The sequence below is a fragment of the Sesamum indicum genome, linkage group LG16 (assembly GCF_000512975.1).
Source record: "Sesamum indicum cultivar Zhongzhi No. 13 linkage group LG16, S_indicum_v1.0, whole genome shotgun sequence".
In the NCBI taxonomy this organism is placed as follows: domain Eukaryota; kingdom Viridiplantae; phylum Streptophyta; class Magnoliopsida; order Lamiales; family Pedaliaceae; genus Sesamum; species Sesamum indicum.
Window position 1 is genome coordinate 4,119,961 of NC_026160.1, and position 18,734 is coordinate 4,138,694.

Genomic DNA, 18,734 nt, shown 5'->3' on the forward strand with positions numbered 1-18,734 from the left:
AAATTCAATATTATGATAATATACTAATTTTTTGTCATAAATTTGATACAGATGTTTAAGAATCCACTTACTACAATTCTTAAGATTAATAAATTTGTCGGAAAAGCCTATAGCAATTGGCTATAAAATCTTAGGATCGTCCTAGATTTTGAGGACAAACTTAAGTTTTGGATAAGTCTCTTCCTCAAACCTTGCTGGAGGGGTTCACACTTGAAGAACGTTTGACGTTCGAGAACTGGTATGAGGATAACCAAAAAGTTCATAGCATTGTACTGGCCTCAACTACTAATGAGATCCAAAAATAGTACGATAGGTATGATGATGTCAAGTCGATGATGCTCTGCATGCAAGATGTGTATGCAGTTCTAAACATAGATATGCTGCAATGAAGGCATGTTTAGGCACGAAGATGGTGAAGGGTCCTCTGTACAAGAGCATAGGGTCAAGATACTTTCTCTTGTGGTAAAAATGAGTACCTTCAAGTTGGGTTTGGATAACACACGTACATCAACATGATCTTTCAATCTCTTCTTCCCTCTTACGATTCGTTTGTCGTAAACTTCAATATAAATGGGCTTTCGAAGTCTATCCATGAGCTGATCAATATGTTGGTTCAATCATGACAATGCCTAGAAATTCGGTGTTATCGGTCATGTTGGGGGAGGCTTCAACCTAAAAAAACGAAATGCAAGAAGGTAAGATGTTGGAAAAGGAAGAAAGGTAATGCAAATATCACTACAAGAACTCCAAGCATTCTTGTTGCCCCAGTGGGCATGGGAAGAGGAAGGTGGGTAAGCTATCACAAAGAGCAAATGATATTTGCATGTATTGCTCGGACAATGGGCATCGAAAGAAGAAATGTTCCAAGCTCCTCCCAATTAAGGTATGTTTGTTAATTAAACTTAACATGAATACTAACTCTACTGCGTATTGGCTACATACTATGGAGCTCACATATGTAATGGTTTGCAGGTGCTGGAGAGAAATAGAAGGGTAAGCAAAGACAAATCGATCCTAAGGCCATGCAATGGCTTGGTTGTTGTTGGTGAAGCTATAGGATTAGTCAACTTAGCTATTAGTAATCATGTTAGAATAAAGTTGCTAGCCTGCAATTGTGTACCTAGCATGATCAAAATTTTGTATGGTTTACAATCTTTTATCAATAAAAGTTGTTTTTATTTGATAAAGAATGGTTCTTCATATCTGGTAGTTTGCCTGCATAATTATTTTTCTCCAGCTCATTTGAAAATTTTGATTATGACTACTCAAAATAAATAATAAATAGGTAATAAAGAAAAAAATGCACAGATCTGACATGCAAGGCTAGGTATTTTTTCTAGATAAGGATAAGAATGTAGATTCAAAAAGTCTAAAAATAGACGAATTGGACAACCTACCAGCCTACGAGTCCTACTTGAAGGAAAAGATGATTCTCAGGGTACATTCTTAAGACAACGGCCAAGTTGTGGAATATGACGTCTTCCAAGACCGTGGCCTAGACTCCATATTGGATATGGCAAAGCAGCGTACTACAAATGTCTACGAGTGTGGGATAGTCCTACATACGTCAAGAGTTTAGTGAGTGACAAACTAGACTTGAGGTATGATTTGTGCAGGTTCATTGGTTATACTAAGAAAATGGCAAGGATTCTTTTTGGAAAAGAGGTTATTTAGGGATACTGATATGAGGAGTTGCTCCATGAGGGATCAAGTGAGGCAACACCTCAGTAAGATAAAACAACTTCATTTGTACCTATAAATTTCCACTGATAGTATTCTAGTCTTCTAGAGGTCAACGAGAGGGCACTAGTAGCATCAAAGGTGCAGATTTCTGGGTCAAACTAGGTCAATTGGATAACAATCCAAAGACATACAGGAAAATGATGTTAGACGTCGATTTGGGAAACTAGCTTGAGGTTTTGAGTTCCCATATGGACTCTAGGAGTTCCATGAAGGTTTGGACCTTTACCAAAGCTGGAATATACGTGTTTTGACAAACTCATACGGAAATATGATCTAGTCAACCTTTTGTACACAAGAATGTCAGTGAGAGCTTAGCTACGCTCCTAGTGCTTTAAGCAGGCTGCATCTTATTCATTTAGAATGTTGTCAAGATGTTCGTATACACTAAAGCACAGTAACCCACACAATTCTCCAAGAAAAACTTGGTTTCCTTCTCATAAACCAAAGGGTTAGGCTTTTCAAGACTCAATTTTCAAAAATTGATGAGAAACTTAGAAACATGTTTGACATCCCCTCTGCATACATCGTAGGGAGCATATAGTATGTTTTTTAGTCAGGGGTACGACGATAAAGAGTTGAATTTGGAAGGCTGTACCGTTGCTAGTTTCCAATCTGAAGTGGTTGGTACCAAGTCCCGGTTTGTATTCAGGTTGACGGTGGTCTGGTGGCTTGAAAACGGTTTCAAGTTAGATACTATAGTGTCTTCCACCAGGGAAACTGAATATAAAGTGGCTATGGGAGCTATTTAGTAAGTGGTTTAGATGAAAATCACATCTAATGCTCGATGTGATGCAGCATTGTCGAGCCAGTAGTTATCTTGATTGATTACAATAAGGCCGTCAAGCTAAAAACCAAGATCTCATCATTGATCCAAAAAAAATTTTAGACGTCATCATTTTCTTTGAGAGATGGTAGGAAGAAGTGACAGGCGGTTAGACCGCATCATGTTCGTTAGAAACACAGTAAAGCCATTGGCCAAGATGGTTTCGTAGATTGCTGTTGCTCAGCATCTTTAGAGATGTGTCTGAGTCACATTGATTAGTTTTTAGGTCAAGCAAGAGATTGTTAGAATATGTGACAGGAAGTCAAATTAATTGAGCATTTTTGTAACCTATTTAGCAACCTTGGCAGTGTAATATTGAATTTGATGAATAAAGTAAGTGTCTTTCGCAATCTGTGTTTGTTGTGCTTACTAATTATGTTGAATTGCTTTAACATCACAACAAATGCCCACGGACCAATAGAACAACTCTTGTAGTTAGGTTGGGCTTAGATGACAGTTAAGAAATCAACTTCCGAGTGCTGAGGCTGAAATGTTCCAAATCGAGGACCTAGAGGCTAGGCATCGAGAGTCCTATTGAGAATTGTACTAAGTGTTTTATTCATTGGATAACTATCATGTTTCATTGACAACAGATATTGGACGTCTATGCAAGTTTAATGAATGGTTGATAGGTTGTCAAGCCGATTCAAATGATGAACGAGGAATCATTTATGGAAACATTTGAGGCTATGTCTTTATGATTGGCATTCCTCGGCTTTAATAATATGGAATTAGTCCTCGAACTTGAGAAATCATGGCAGTTGCATATGTGTGATGGTTGTATCTTAGGTTTACCGAGAGATGACCATATATTTGATTATTATAAGCCTTATTGAGGGCGACGGGTTCCAAGAAAGAAACCTTCGCGTGTCAATATGTGACAATTGAGTCTCCTATGAGTTCTGAGATGTGTTTAAACTCATTGAGTCTGTGGCCACAACGCTTGGTCGAATAGAAAATGGTTTTGTAGGTTAGTCAATAGAATAAACGCGTCTCGGATATTGAAAACAACAGTCTAGTTAAGAGTGTATAAAACAACAAAATTTTATTAAAGTTCCTGTCGAAGGAATATTTTAAGATTGTTTGAAAGTAGAAAATAGTAATTATAAGATATTTGATTATGAGAAACTGGTTTTGGAATAAATGTCTTTTTAAAACAATTATGGTATTTGAATTTATAACTTCATAATTAATTATATCAATAAATATTGTGAATAAATTTCAAAAGTAATCCCATTCTTAAGGTTGATTTAAAAAAAAATAAATAACAATTTAATGGATAGGTGATCCACCTAAAAAAATATGACCTCGAGCGATGACCTCGAATGCCCTATATTTGTTGAACGGATCAATGGAACCTGAGAATCAAGAAAGACAATTAAGCTAGTCGGGTTCGTCCTCGATGATGACCCTCCGATGCCTAAGTCTATCTCAAAATGTAGTGAATTGCGTAGATCCTTTTTTAGTACAAAATAACATTACCCCTTTAATGGCTCCCTTCTTCTTATTTATAAGATAGCTCATAATATATATGGTATGTGCTCGTTATAATGATCTCATGCTGCATATTAGTTAGTTCTACGCTGATCATGCTTCCAGATCACGCGGCGGCTGATCCTCCTGGATCATGGCCGCACATCTTACCAGAGGATTTTATTCTCTACTGGACCTTTGCCATAATGAGATGCTTACTCACTGAAATATCCATTATACCCTTAATGAAGGGTTACTTCGTCTTTTAATAATTCACCCTTATCATTAGTCCCCTAGTTCTGTATGTGTGATTTTTCATGCGTGTAGAAGTCGAAACATCTCCTTTCTTTTTGAAGTAATAGCCTCGATTCGAGCGAGACACGTGTTGACCGTTTGTGGTTATCTCGGGCCTTGTGCAACCACGTGTCATTTCTGGAGTGGTTCTTTATCTCTACACAGGCCCACCCAGCCCTATATATATATAGAGGTTCCATTTAGAAAAAATCTTTGCCGACTTCATCATCTTCCCAAGATCGCTGCTTTTCTTCTATCGATCTCAATATCTATTGTTCGATCTCAACCCTGACGTTCAAGGTACTATGTCTTCCTCACGATCTAATTCTGATTTGAATTCTGCTTCTACTACCCATTCCCATAGAGTTGAATCCCCCATTTTCCATGAGGGCCCATCTAGGGTTAGGTCGCATCGTGGTCAACGAGTAGAGGAGTCTAACTCAGTTGATAGTCCTACTTTGAAAAATTTTAGGCTATGTTAGAACATAGCCCTTGGGTGGGTATAGTTAGTACCGTAAAACAACAAATTCACTGTATAAATGAGAAATATTTCATTCCCAATAGCTTCGAAGTCGTCATCCCTAGGTCGTTTGATCGCATGCATAGCCCACCCAAGGATTTTTGTGCCTTCTCACTTAATCACTTCGAAGCTGAATTACAATTACCTTTAGCTCCTTATGTGGCTCAGATCCTTAGTCGACTTGAAGTATGCCCCATGCAATTGTCTCCAAATTCTATTCGTCACATAATCTTTTTTATAATTATAATGAGGGTTCATCGCTTCAAACCTAATTTTGACAACTTTTGGACCTTGTATTCATTTACCACATCCACTAAATCAGGTAATAGGGGCTTCTTTTATCTATCCGCCCATAGGGATTGTAGGTACTTAGATCATCTTACATCAAATGTTGGTCCTTGGAAAGAGAGGTTTATTTTTATTCGACCTCTACCTGGCCGAGAATGGCCTTTTAAGTGTGACTGGTTCGTAGAGAAACCAAAACCTGTGATCAAAGGAGGACGGTTGGAAGAAGATCAGATTAACAACCTTACTTCCTACCAATATGACTCGAAGAAAATCCTGGTAGAAGAAGTTCTCTCGCTCGTGCATCTCACTCCAGCACCCCTCCAAGTTGAGGGTTAAGACAGGGTCTTACCTATACCCATGCCATGGCACTTGCCTTCCCTTACTAAGACTAATGTGCAATCCTTCCCTCACCAGTCCCACGCGCTCTTTGATGCCGAAAATTAGGTGAAAGATTCACTTTCTTCGGTTTTTAACTCTCTGTTGTAGGTAATTAACTTTCTGAGAAAAAAAATTATTCTTTTGCAAATGACATGGTTATCCAGGTCGCATTACTCAATGCATTAGGGCGGCCCAAGCCAGAGTTGCAGCCGCTCAAGTCGCACCCTCCATCGATTGTCTCGACTCGTCCTGAAGCAGAAAAAATTCCATTACTCCAGAGGGGAGCATCCCCAGGGATGCAACTCCCATCGAAGTTGGGAGTGAGGACACGCGATCCAGGGGTTTGATCTGAAGCAGGTCCCCAAATGCTGAGAGGTTGCATGATTGCTCTCGTACTGACAAGTCTAGTCCTGTTTGGTGAGCCGTCGCAGGATGAGGAGTAAGAGTCCTATGCGACCCAACACAAGAAGTCGATCTCAATCTCTTACGGCAGATCACCAATCGGAGTCTGCTAGGGCGGAAGAAGGGAGGAACATAGAGCTTTTAAATGAGGTTACAGAATGTTGTGGAAAAGCTCATGAAGATTTGCGAACTCCTCATCATTTGACTGCTCAATTGAAGGGTGAGAAATTGTTTCCAGATTGGAAAGTTTCCTCAAGCAGCAGTGTCCTTGGTACTCAGTAGGGTCAAGATTCCTGGGAATTCTATAATGCGAGCTGCCTTCCATGCGACCAAGCGGCTTTGCTACAAGCTTCATTCACCCGTCTCGAAGAACACTGTGCTCATTCTTTGATCCAGGTTCGTATCTTATCATATTTATTTGAATCTGATCCCTTGCTCCTTATCTGATCATCATTTTCCTTAGGCTGCCAATTTCGTTCGGGGCCTATCTCTAAAGTGTGCGGGATTCCATAGGAATCCGATCATGACTGAACATAGAAATCATGAATTGTGCAGCAAGATCTCTGAGACTTCAGCCTGAGAGCAAGATCTTGAAAATCAGCGAGCAGCTTTTGAAGCTCGCAATAAAGTGTTAGAAGAGAATATGGCTTCCAAAGTGGCTAAGGCGATGGAGGGGGGAAAAGAAGTTGGGTTCACCGCTGGGCATGCTGCCGGGAAGATCTCAAGTGCAATAGAGGGTTGAGAAGATTTCCTCAAGTCAGATGATTTTGCTGCACGCATCCGAGAAGCCCGTATCCAGGGCGCTCTCAATTTCATGAAAGCTCTTGAGTTCGAATATGCCTTGGAGATCAAGGTTGCAGATTACTTAATGTAAGGATTTGACAGATGCAAGGCCAGGTATCTACTTTAAATGGGTTTGCACCTAATTTTGACATGTCAGATTAGATCCTGGTCTTGATGGCAAGCTGCAACCTTTTGCTGACGAAGAGGTTCCTCCACCAAGTGAAGATGAGTTCGCGATTCTTCTAGATGAGATAGAAGAGGATTGATATCTTGTAATTTACCCATCCTTTTGGATTCAATAGTTGAACTTGTGATCATTTTGTAATATTTGACGATGTTCGAGTCTTTTACAATTGTCAACAAATTTGCGACTTGACCTTTTTCAGATTCATGCAACCTGATAGAGAAAAGGGATCTTTTCCAGATCACTTATATTTTTTTCCTTTTTCAGGCGCGCAGAACTTAATATTTGATCTTTTTCAGATCGCGTACATTGTTCAGCCCTTTTCAGGCGCTTAGAAATTAAAATGTGATCCTTTTTAGATCAGTTACATTATTTCGCCTTTCTCAGGCATTTAGAACTTAAAATACGATCTTTTTCAGATCGTTTACATTATTTCGACCTTTCTCAGGTACTCAAGCATAGAATTTCCTAAGGTTCTGGATATTCCAAGGTCGGGGAAGATCTCGTGCATTTGCATCTTGGAGTTTATATGTTCCCCTTCTCTTTATTTCGACCACTTTGTAGGGTCCTTCCCATCCTGGGTCCAATTTTCCCACGTGTTTTGAAACTTCGACCCTCTTTAGAACTAGGTCACCTATCTGCAGCTCTCTTGGTCGCAATCTTCTGTTGTAATTTTTCAGCATCAATCCCTTGTGGTGGAGTATTTTCGCATAAGCTGCATCCCTTCTTTCTTCCACCATGGTGAGATCGAAAGCCCTTTCCTCCTCGTTGGTCATCGGGTTGTAACTCGCTATCCTCTAAGTCTCTTCACCAATTTCTGCAGGAATGACAGCTTCGTAATCTCCGAGCTGTTACCACTAGTGCCAAGAAAAAATTTTCGATAACAGTGTACCTCTTTTCAGCACCTTGCAATATCTTACTAACGTAATAAACTAGATTCTGGATTTTCTTGTCCTCTCTTACTAACACAGAACTTACCGCATTTTCTGATACTGCTAAATACAAATATAACGTGTCTCCTACCTTCGGGTTCGCCAGCAGCGGTGGTCATCTCAAATAATCTTTGAGTTCTTAGAATGCTTGTTCGCCTTCATCCGTCCATTTGAATTCTTTTGCTTTTCTCAAAATTTTAAAGAAATGCAAATTTCTATCTGCTGATCTAGAAATAAATCGATTGAGTGATGCGATCTTACTAGTCAGTTTTTAGACATCTTTTATTGAGGTTGGTGATTTCAGCTGCAGGATCAGTTTAATTTTTTCTAGGTTGGCCTCTATTCCTCGGCTGCTTACAATGTATCCCAAAAATTTGCCACCTCCCACACCAAATGTGCATTTAGTTAGGTTGAGCTTCATCCCATATGTTCTTATAATGGCGAAGGTCGCTTCTAGGTGTGATAAGTGGTTTTCTAGTCGATAGCTTTTGACCAACATGTCATCCATTTAGACCTCCATCGTTTTCCCTATTTGGTCTCTAAACATCTTGTTCATCAGCCTTTGGAGTGGCACCTGCATTTTTTAGTCCGAAAGGCATTACATTGTAGCAAAAAATACCTTACTCGGTTATGAAAGATGTTTGGCTTCGATCTTTCTTTGCCATAGAGATCTGGTGACATCCCTGGTATGCATCCATCATTGAGAAAAGTTCGTACCCTGTAGCCGAATCCACTAATAAGTCAATTCTTGGTAACGGATATGGATCCTTGGGGCATGCTTTGTTTAGATCGGTAAAATCGGTTCACATTCTCCATTTCCCGGATGGTTTTGGTACCACCACCACATTCGATAGCCAATCCGTATGTTGAATCTCATAAATGTATCCTGCTTTCAGCAATTTGTTGACCTCGTCGTTGATAATGCGATTCTTTTCAGCCCCGAACGTCCTTTTCTTTTGCTGAACTAGTTGTATGGTAGGGTCGACGTTGAGCCGGAGAACTATCACCTCAGGATTCCATGCGAACATGTCTACATTGTTGTGAAGAAAAGCTATCATCATCGTTTCCAATCCTTTCTCCATTCCTGACCAGATTTTGGTCGTTTTGGTTGAATCTCCTTGTACTAGCTCAATTTTTCTGTGTTCATCTATGGGCTCTATTCTCTCAGTTCTCCTATCTTCCCATTCATTCTTGTTTGATTCAGTGAATTTCCTCTTTCTTTCGATAGTTTCTCCCTTTTTCAGGGATAGATTGTAGCATCTCTTAGCCTCCGCCTGGTCTTATATTACCTTGCCCACTCCATTTGGAGTTGGGAACTTCATTTTTAAATGATAAGTTGATACTATTGGCCTGAAAGAGTTAAGACCGGGTCTATCCAATATAAAATTATAAGCAAATGGGGTGTCAACAACAAGGAATTTTACCATCAGGGTCTTCCTTTTTGGTTCTTCACCTTTAGACACTGGTAGCTCGATTGTTCCCAAAGATTCAACCTCACTTCCACTGAACCCAACCAGAGGCGACTTCACTGGTATCAAATTTGCATTATCTAACCCCATTTTTGCTAATACCTCCATGAAGATAATGTCAGTAGAGCTACCGTTATCCACCAGTACTTTATGGATAGAGAAGTTGGCAATGTCCATTTTGATAACCATGGGGTCGTTGTCTTCCCAATCCTTTCTCTTGCATCATGAGCTCCAAAAGTGATTTCTGATTCCGGTGTTATGCTCAAGATTTGCCTATTTTTGAGCGACCAGCTCTTTCTTTCGAACTTTTTCCTCGACCTTCGTGAGTATCCAACAGCTGAGCCTCCTGCTATGGTGTGTATGATGCCTTTCACAGGTGCATTTTCCCATGTTCCTTGGTCTCTTATCATCTCCTTTTCCAGGTCTTCTTTCTTGGCTTCTAGATCTGCTACGACGATCTCCTCCATGATAGTTCTTTGACACTTGGTTTTTGAAGTAACCTTGGCGTACAAGCCGTTCGATCTCGTCCTTGAGTTGATAACAATCCTCGGTATCGTGACCTTTTTCCCGATGGAACCGACAATACTTGTTAGAGTATTTTTTTTGCTGGGGTGAATCTTGTGTGCCTTGGCCATTTTTTTTTTTTTTGGTAAATGTAAATTTCATTAATAAAGTAATGGTACAGTACAACATGTGTTCATCAATTGGTTTCTCCCTCAATCCAAGGGATACGCCATAATCTATACAATGCTCGTGTGCTGACTGATGAAGTTAAATTAACACTAAGAATCCTCTGTTTGACATCATCAGTGATCAGGATACTCAAAGTGGCTGGTGTCCTCTCAGAGTGTTTAAATCTCCTCAAGTTCCTTTCCCTCCATACGTGGTAGACACATGCTGCAAGTAGTGTGCGGTAAGCGATATTAACAATGTGCTTACCTCTCCATTTTCGCGTTGCCCACTTTATATCCATTGTCCAATCCCTATTAGGCCAATGAAATCGAATCCGTCTGCGAATCTCAAGAAGGCACTGACGGCTATATCTGCATCGGAAGAATAAGTGTGAATGAGATTCCGTAGCTCCCTCATCGCACAAGATGCACACTCCAAGATGAGATAGTCATGGTTTGTCCGTGGAAGGTAATTTGCCAAGGATTGTGAGCCATAATATGAACGAATGGCGAGGGATTTTCAAAGAGCCCGAAAGTAGCAAAGACCATCCTACTTTCGGCTCAGGGGGGTTAAATAGTTGGTAGAGGTCCTGAGCAGTATGCTGCCCTCCGTTAAATCTCCACACCACTCGATCCTCACCTCCAAAAATAACCGGCAAGTTGCCTTGGCCATTTAAGGACATCCTTCTTTTCCACCATTAGCAAAGCTTTTGCTCGCATCATGTTTATTGGAGTATACTTGTGGTACTTTGGTTGATAAGGAGGCTCCTTGCTTCGATCGTGTTTCGGTCGTTTATCCTCCTCTTTATATAGCGACCTCGATCTCTTCCGCGATCCGCGTTAAGTTTCCACTCCATCTTTCATAGCATTCATCTCTTCCTCACCAATGTATATTTAGGCCAGGCTCATCAATTGTTCCAGGTCTGAAGGGGGATCCCTTGCTAATGCAGACGCAAGTGGTCCTTTCTTTAACCCATGGATGAGGATGTTGACCATCATGTCTATCCTCAAGTCTTGTACCTCTAAGGTTTCATTGTTGAACCTTCCCATAAAATTTTTCAACGTTTCATTGTCGTGCTGCCTTATGGTGAACAAATGTGTGGCAGATCGCTTCTGCTTCCTCTTGCTAGCGAAGTGGAAAGTGAATTTTTGTACTTGATGATCGTGGGATTCGATGCTACCGTGGGGTAGATTAGTAAACCACTCTTGAGCTTTACCTGTCAAAGTAGTAACAAAAAGTTTCACGTTAATAGGACCTGATTGCCCGTAAAGATTCATTACCAGATCAAACTCTGTCAAATGTTCCATTGGATCTTTGGCTCCATCGTATTTGGGCAAGTTCGGCATTCGGAAGTTCGGGCTCACAATCGCCGTCAGTACTTGGTTGCAAAAGGGTGAGTTCTGATGTTGAGAGTCTAGTTCACCTTGTCTCTTAAGCTCGTCTATCTATTTTCCTAGTAAAGCGATCTGCTTAGATACACTGTCCACCTCTGCTCGTGAAATAGCGGGTCCCTTGAGATGGCTTTTATCTCGACTGCTTGACCCGACCTCAAAAGGTGGGCATCTACCTTTATTTGCTTCCCTTCTACTCGTTCCTGAAGTTTTTACATGATCTTTTTCTCCAAATAATTTTCTTTTAGTGGCTTCTTTCTTGATGGGAGTTGTGGTTCTGCATTCATAAGCCACAATCGCATTTCGTCCTGCTTCCTCCATCATCTGTTGCAGCTCCATCCTCGTCAACTGGATGGTCCTATCAGCAGTTCCCAATGTCATCTCCAATCCAGGCATATTTCCTCCTAAGTCTCCTTCCATATTTCTTAGGTTATTTGAGAATTCGTTTCCAACATACGGCGCCAACTGATCCGCCTCAAAAAATATAACCTCAAGTGATGACCTCGAACGCCCTGTATTCGTTGAATGGATCAATGGAACCTGAGAATCAAGAAAGACAATTAGGCTAGTCGGATTCGTCCCCAACGATGACCCTCCGATGTCTAAGTTAGATCTCAAAATATAGTGAATTGCGTAGATCTTTTTTTAGTACATAATAATGTTACCCCTTTAATGGTTCCCTTCTTCTTATTTATAAGATAGCTCATAATATATATGGTATGTGCTCGTTATAATGATCTCATACTACATATCAGTTGGTTCTGCGGTGATCTTGCTTCCGGATCGTGCGGCGGCTAATCCTCTTGGATGATGGCCGCACATCTTACCAGAGGATTTTATTATCTACTGAACCCTTGCCATAATGAGATGCTTACTCACTGAAATGTCCATTATACCCTTAATGAAGGGTAACTTCGTCTTTTGATAATTCACCCTTATCAATAGGTACTTACACTAGAAAAATAAAAAATCATTAGTCGTCTATATTTTAATGGTTATAAACTAAAATCATGACAAATAACTATTATAAATAATGTTAAAATTGTGCAAAAACTTAACTTATCCATCATAATAAAACAATTTACGACAACTCTTAATCATGTTTTAACCACTATCATATTCTCGCCTTATCTCACTTAACCCCTTATACTTTTCTTCAATTGCATTTTCACACCCAAAATTAATTTTGTAAAATTAACAATGTGGTTCAATAATTTTTATAAATAAAATCCTTTGGATAAAATTATTAAATTCACTTTTTTAGTACTTCTAACATATTTATATTATTATTCTAAATTTTAAAATATAATATTTTAAATAGTTAAATAATTTTCAGAACTGAAATCAAAAGAATTAAACTTTTTAGATATAACCTTCAAAACTAAATGAAAATAGGGAAGAGAACAAAATTAAAGCGTAGAAAATGAAGGTAGCTGAGAAAGTGATACTTCTGCTCAACGGCGGCGAGGGCTTCTCCGCCGCCATCGCCGGTGGCCTCCACCCAAAACCTGAATCAAACTTCCAAACGCTGTGAGTGAGCATATTGGAATTTCCTTCATTGTTTCCGTTTTCCTCCGCATGCTTTCGCTATTTCTGAACATAATGTTGTGATCTTTTACTTCTGTTTCAGAAACGATTCCTTTGAGTTGCCGTTGGAATGCTACGGAGTCAAGGATCAGAAGGTGTCTGGAGAAATCACTCATTTTGTCGGTTCCAATGGCCATTATGAGGTAATTGCCATAGTAGTGTTCGTCTTTTTCTTTCTCCTGAGCTGGGGAAAATTCTGTTTAAAAAGAAAAAAAAGAAAATAGTGAATTGGTTCTGTTTCCTTGGGGTTTTCTGTGATTCAAATAAGATTCTAGCAGCTGAATTCAATGGTAATTGGTGAGTTTATGGGCGTCGAACTTGGATTATTTTAGCAATCTCAAGTCACAGCAGTTAGGATTGTTTACTACTGTTAATTTTCGGTCATATTATCGTTTGAAAAGCAAAAGGGGATAATTTCTTACCTCGTGGTGCGATGTTGGTCCTACTCGAAGATGAATTGGAGGTTTTGAACATATAATTGTCTGGGATTATTTTGAACTACCAGCTCTTTGATCTGTAATCCATATTGAGCTTTGGATTATCTAATGCCAGTTAGAATTTGAACTACTAGGTTTTTAGTTGTATAAAAGCTGGAAATGTAGAATTATATTCATGTTTGGCATCCGTTGTCTTAGAAAATTGATTATCTAGTTTCATTGGACTGATATTTGAAAACCTTGTACACTTCCCAGGTGTCCATTTTGCACTTGCAAAATTATGAGCCCCCAATCTTAGCTTGTGCTCTGAATGAAGTTCTGTTGAAATTAGCTGGAGAGGATTTATCTACTGTGCCTACAGTAATAGTCCCTTTTCTCGTGCCAGAATCTAAACTCAAACTACAAAACAGATATACAGAGAAAAGTGAAAAGGTTTCAGTTTATGGCATCAAATTAGGCCCTACAACAGATGTAAGTCAGGCATTGAGCTCCAGATTGCAGAAGTCCCCGCCACTTTTCCAGATTTATCATGAGGGTTTGGCCATGTTGCTTCATCTGGTAAATGTCATGAAACTTCCTACGGTTATGCTGGTTGGTCTAAGTGGTCAACACGTATCAAATAAAAACTCCACAGAGGAGCTCGAGGTACCATGATTCTTCCTGAGTCTCACTGAGTTTCTTTTTCCTTATTGTGGACAGGTTGAGAAGTCTGTGTAGCCTTTAGCATTAGACTTGAATGTTTTTTGCAACTTTATCTCCTAATTTAAATTAGATGAAAATATTTAGAATCAAATCAGATTAAAATGTAGTCATGAGAGCTTTTTACTTTAACACTAACCTAAGCTAATGGCAATAACAAAAAAATTCAGTTTTCCCTACTTTATTCTTCTAAATTGTTGCATTTGTGATGTAGTATAGGATCAACATTACATGTTCACCAGTTGCATAGTTGTAAAAACTAAAAACTAATTCTCATGCAATGAGCTTCATGTCATGCGTAATTCTCTGATATATTTGGTAGAATAACTGGTTGCCGGTTGCTGTTAATTTGAGATAGTCAGGAACCTGTAATTATGAAGTGAAACATTTGCCATGCAACCTTCTTCCAATAACCTTTTTGAAGTGAAGAATTTCTTGGTACTCTTCCTCCTTGTAATTCTTGTTTCCTGAGTTACAATCTTCTGACAAATTAGAGGTTTTTACTGTGCACAAAAAGTTAATACTAACTTGAACTTGGTAATGGTACTTTTGTACCATTCATATTGTTGTTGTTGGCCAAGTCTTTTGGCTTGTGTACTGCCCAGTAGTAAGTACATCAGCAATCCATTTTAATTTACAACTTGGCCGACTGACCTCCTTATTTTGGGGTAAAAGTTGAGCTTCAGGGTGGTTGTTCTTAGTTGCACTTTTCAGATTATTTAAGCTTGATGAGAATTTATAATGCTGTATCTAGTAAAAGAAGTTAATTAGTTCAACCACATATGTAGCCCCTTATTTGATCTGATTGTGATATAAGGTGCCAGACCCATATTAAGTACTGAAACCCTGTCCCAGTTGACCTTTGAAATTCATTTATAGCAACAATGCCAGAATACTGCAGAACATTTTTGCTGTTATCTCATTCCTCACCCTGTTAACTCGCCCAACCTCATGAAACACTGCACTGAAGCCTCCCACGGGTCATGCTTAATGACAGCTTTCCTGCTCAAGGATGTTCATTATCTTCTTTCACCGTATGCACTTATTCTTTATTCATCTCTATTTAATTTGATTCGTTTTTGTCAGGTAACATGCCAGATAGGAGACCACTTAGCCAGCATTTCATCTCTTAGTTTTTCCAAAGAAAAGGTTGTCCAAAATCCACCAAAGATTTCTAGGGACAGCAAAGAGGCTTGGCGCGCATTATATGGATAAGACCAGACTCTATGCATTTGTGAGTTGCCAAGCCTTAAAATTTCTCTACTGACTATGGTAGCATTTATGATCATACACACAAAAATTGTAGGCGAACTGCCTGTTTGTTTTAGTCCTTTTAGTTTGGCTCATGAACTCTTTATCTCTAGGTTTACACTTTGTGGCTTGTCTTCAGTCACAAATTTTTTCCATAATATTATCTTACAACTCACAAGTACTATTATTATCATCTTGCTTCCCAAGCTAGTCTGTCTTTCTGGGAGTATGTGGCTTGAACAATTAGCATGCTGGTATCGTTGTATGTATGCCGTGATTTTATAGTCATGTCCAATCGTTAAATATTTATACTATATTTCAAGTCTGCGGATATTAGAATAATTTTCTTAGTATATCTTTTACTGCATTGATAAGATTAAACCATAAGAAACAGAAATTTTTGCAATCTTTTGCTCTGCATCTAGATTATGTTATTTTTTCTCCAGCCATAAAATTTTTGCCTCTCTCTTCTCTAGCTTTCTCCTTTCAAATTCTTCTTAAATCATGTCTTTTATATTATTAATCCAAATAAAAGAATATTTGGATGATAAGGAAAGTACTCATCACATAAAAGTAAATAAATACTTTCTATTTAATATAGAATAAATTTGACTGTGTCCTACTGATAGTTTTACAATGAAAAATGAGTTTTGTTTACATAGTTCATTGGCATTTGATAATTGCATTTTCCTAATCATTATAAAGAGATATATAGAAACTTGTGGTGAAAAATACTTTCCTTATAGAAAAATGAGAATGTGGTTGAGATAAGTGTTTCTCTGAGGTGGAATTTTATTTGTTTCATTTTCTTTTTCCTTTTTCGAGTGAAAGCCATTTTATTAATAACCAAAACAATGAAGTCAAAACAAAAAGACTAGAATGAAGAAAAACTGATGAAGCTCCACAAACAGGAAATTACAGTGACCTCTGATCTCAACCCGGCTCATTGAAAAATCCCTGCTCTGCCAAAGGAATTTGCCTCCTAGCCGTTGCCACAACCTGATGCGGCTGCACACTTCGTCCCACAAAAACCTTAAAATTGCGGTGTTGCCACAGCCTCAACAAAGAGCAAGAACTCAAACTCTCTCCGAACCCAATCCTCTGCATCCCCTGTATATTCGGAGATCACTCCCCATTGAAGTTGCTAATGCCCAAACCTGTCGCGCCAGAGGGCATGCCTCATAACAGCATGGTATGCTTGATATCTTCTTCAATCGCATCACACATTGGGCAGCCTTCCTCCAGCGCAATTCCTGGATGCCGCAGATTTGCAATTTCGGTGGAATGCGAGCTTCCCAAATGAAAGACCAGCTCCTTGTTTCTTGCCGAGCTCGTTTGGTCGGCTATAAGTGCATGACAATGAGTAGGCGCTGCGTACGGAAAATCTACCATTTTTCTCATAGTGCCACACCAACTTATCTCTGATATTAGAATCTGGTAGCTTGATAGGGAGAATACAGTTTGCATCACAAGTTTCAAACTCAGCTAAAATCAGTCCCTCATTCCACTCGTTCCCGGTGATCAGGTGAGCGACTTTTGTGTCTCCAGGCAACGTCCTCGGCCTAAAGATAAGCTGGAAAGTGTGGGCCCGTGGAAGCCATGGTACTCTTGTGATAGACATCGAATTACCATCACTGACTCGCCAACGCAGGCCAACGACAAGTACATTCCTAGAGTGTAATAAGGAGCGCCACGTGAAAGGTGTGTGACCCAAATTGGCATCGCAAAACGTAGAGTTCGGTAAATATTTCTATTGGAGTACAGCATGCAGCAAAGTATCAGGTAACAAAGCCACCCTCCACGCTTGTTTGGCCAATAGTGCTTCATTGAGCTCCCTTAAGCAACAAAAGCCCAATTCCCCGTTCGCTTTCAGTCTACATAATTTGCGCCAGGCTATCCAATGAATCTTAGCTTCCGATCGGAGTGCCAAAAGAAGTTTGCAAGCATACCCTCAATCTCATCAAGTAGTGAGTCTGGCAATCAAAAGCAACTCATAACAAAGGTCAGTAAGGCTTGCAAAACAGATTCGATAAGTACTGCCCTTCCGACTTGAAAAAGCTTTTTCACTGCCCATCCTTGCATCTTACTCCAAATCCGGTCCTTAATGCCATCAAACACTTCCCTTTTTGATCACCTGACTATTGTAGGAAGTCCTAGATACTTAGCGTGTCTCTCCTCGACCGTCACCACCAGTATGGCTGTTAAGTTCATTCTAGATGTAGGTGAGATGTTTCTACTAAATAGCATGGCTGACTTATCTAAGTTAATCTTTATCCTCGAGACGCTCCCTAGAAACTCCAAATTTCGCTTGATGGTGACCATACTGTTGCTTGTAGCTTGATAGAAGATAAGAGTATCATCTGCAAAAAGAAGGTGAGAAACTCTTGGGGCATACTAGAAATTGCTACCCCTTGTAGTTCCCCATTTCTTTCAACCTCAGTCACTATAGAGCTAAGAACTTCGGCACAAAATAAGAACAAGTATGGGGACAGAGGGTCCCTTTGATGGATACCCCTACGCAGTTGCACCAAGCCAAACTCCTCCCTATTCAACAAAAAAGAGCGAATTAGTTGTAACACAAAGCATAATCAAATTGACAAATTTAGAATGAAAACCTATTCTAACCAAAGCTCTACGAAGGAAATTCCACTCCACACAGTCGTAGGTCTTGTTGATATCAAGCTTCAATGACACGTTACATGTGATTGATTTCATAGGCCACAAGTATGTTATATGTGAGCCATCGGCCAAGAACAAACGCCGATTGAGATGGAGAGATAAGTGATTTGAGGAGCGGATTAAGTTGATTAGCAATGGCTTTCAAAGCCAACTTATAAACTACATTACACTGCGAAATAGGTCGAAACTGAGACATACTCTCCGGTTTGGGGCACTTGAAGATGAGGACGTGAAATTTAGCTGGTGATTATTTGATAAAACACAGGAGACATACCATAAGGTCCTGGCAACTTAAGAGGATGCATTTGTTTCAAGGCAAGAATCACTTCCTCCATAGTAAAAGACTGGAGTAAGGTCGAATTCATCTTGTTCGTAACTTGAGGTCCCAAAACATCAATGATCTCACGTATCACATTATCATCCGAGTTTGTGGATTGAAAAATATTTTCAAAGTAACACAATACGACTTGACGAACTGCCCCTTCTCGTCTTTAATAGTTTTAATCTCTTTTTGGAGCTTCTTTTCGCTTGCTCGGGCATGGAAAAAAGCGGTGTTTTTATCTCCTTCCTTAAACTAAAGAGCTTTTGCCTGTTGTTTCCACAACAGTTCCTCTTGCGAATGAAACGCCTCAAGCTTGTCCTATAGCTTCTCCATTAGGGATTTGGACTCCGATGTGATCACAACGGCTTGCAATAGTTTCTGTTTATCAGACGTCATGCTTGTTTGTG

At 39.5% G+C, this 18,734-nt stretch overlaps 2 protein-coding genes across 2 annotated transcripts; one reads left to right on the top strand and one right to left on the bottom strand.

Annotated features, from left to right (window-relative positions):
- Positions 10,855–11,307, bottom strand: LOC105178749. The gene has a single exon (XM_011102286.1). It carries the CDS (start codon positions 11,305–11,307, stop codon positions 10,855–10,857), a length of 453 nt encoding a protein of 150 aa, XP_011100588.1.
- Positions 12,745–15,614, top strand: LOC105178717. Its single transcript, XM_011102247.2, has 4 exons — positions 12,745–12,882; positions 12,983–13,082; positions 13,632–14,021; positions 15,162–15,614. The coding sequence occupies exons 1-4, from the start codon at positions 12,776–12,778 to the stop codon at positions 15,288–15,290; spliced, it is 726 nt and encodes a 241-aa protein (XP_011100549.1). The 5' UTR covers positions 12,745–12,775; the 3' UTR covers positions 15,291–15,614.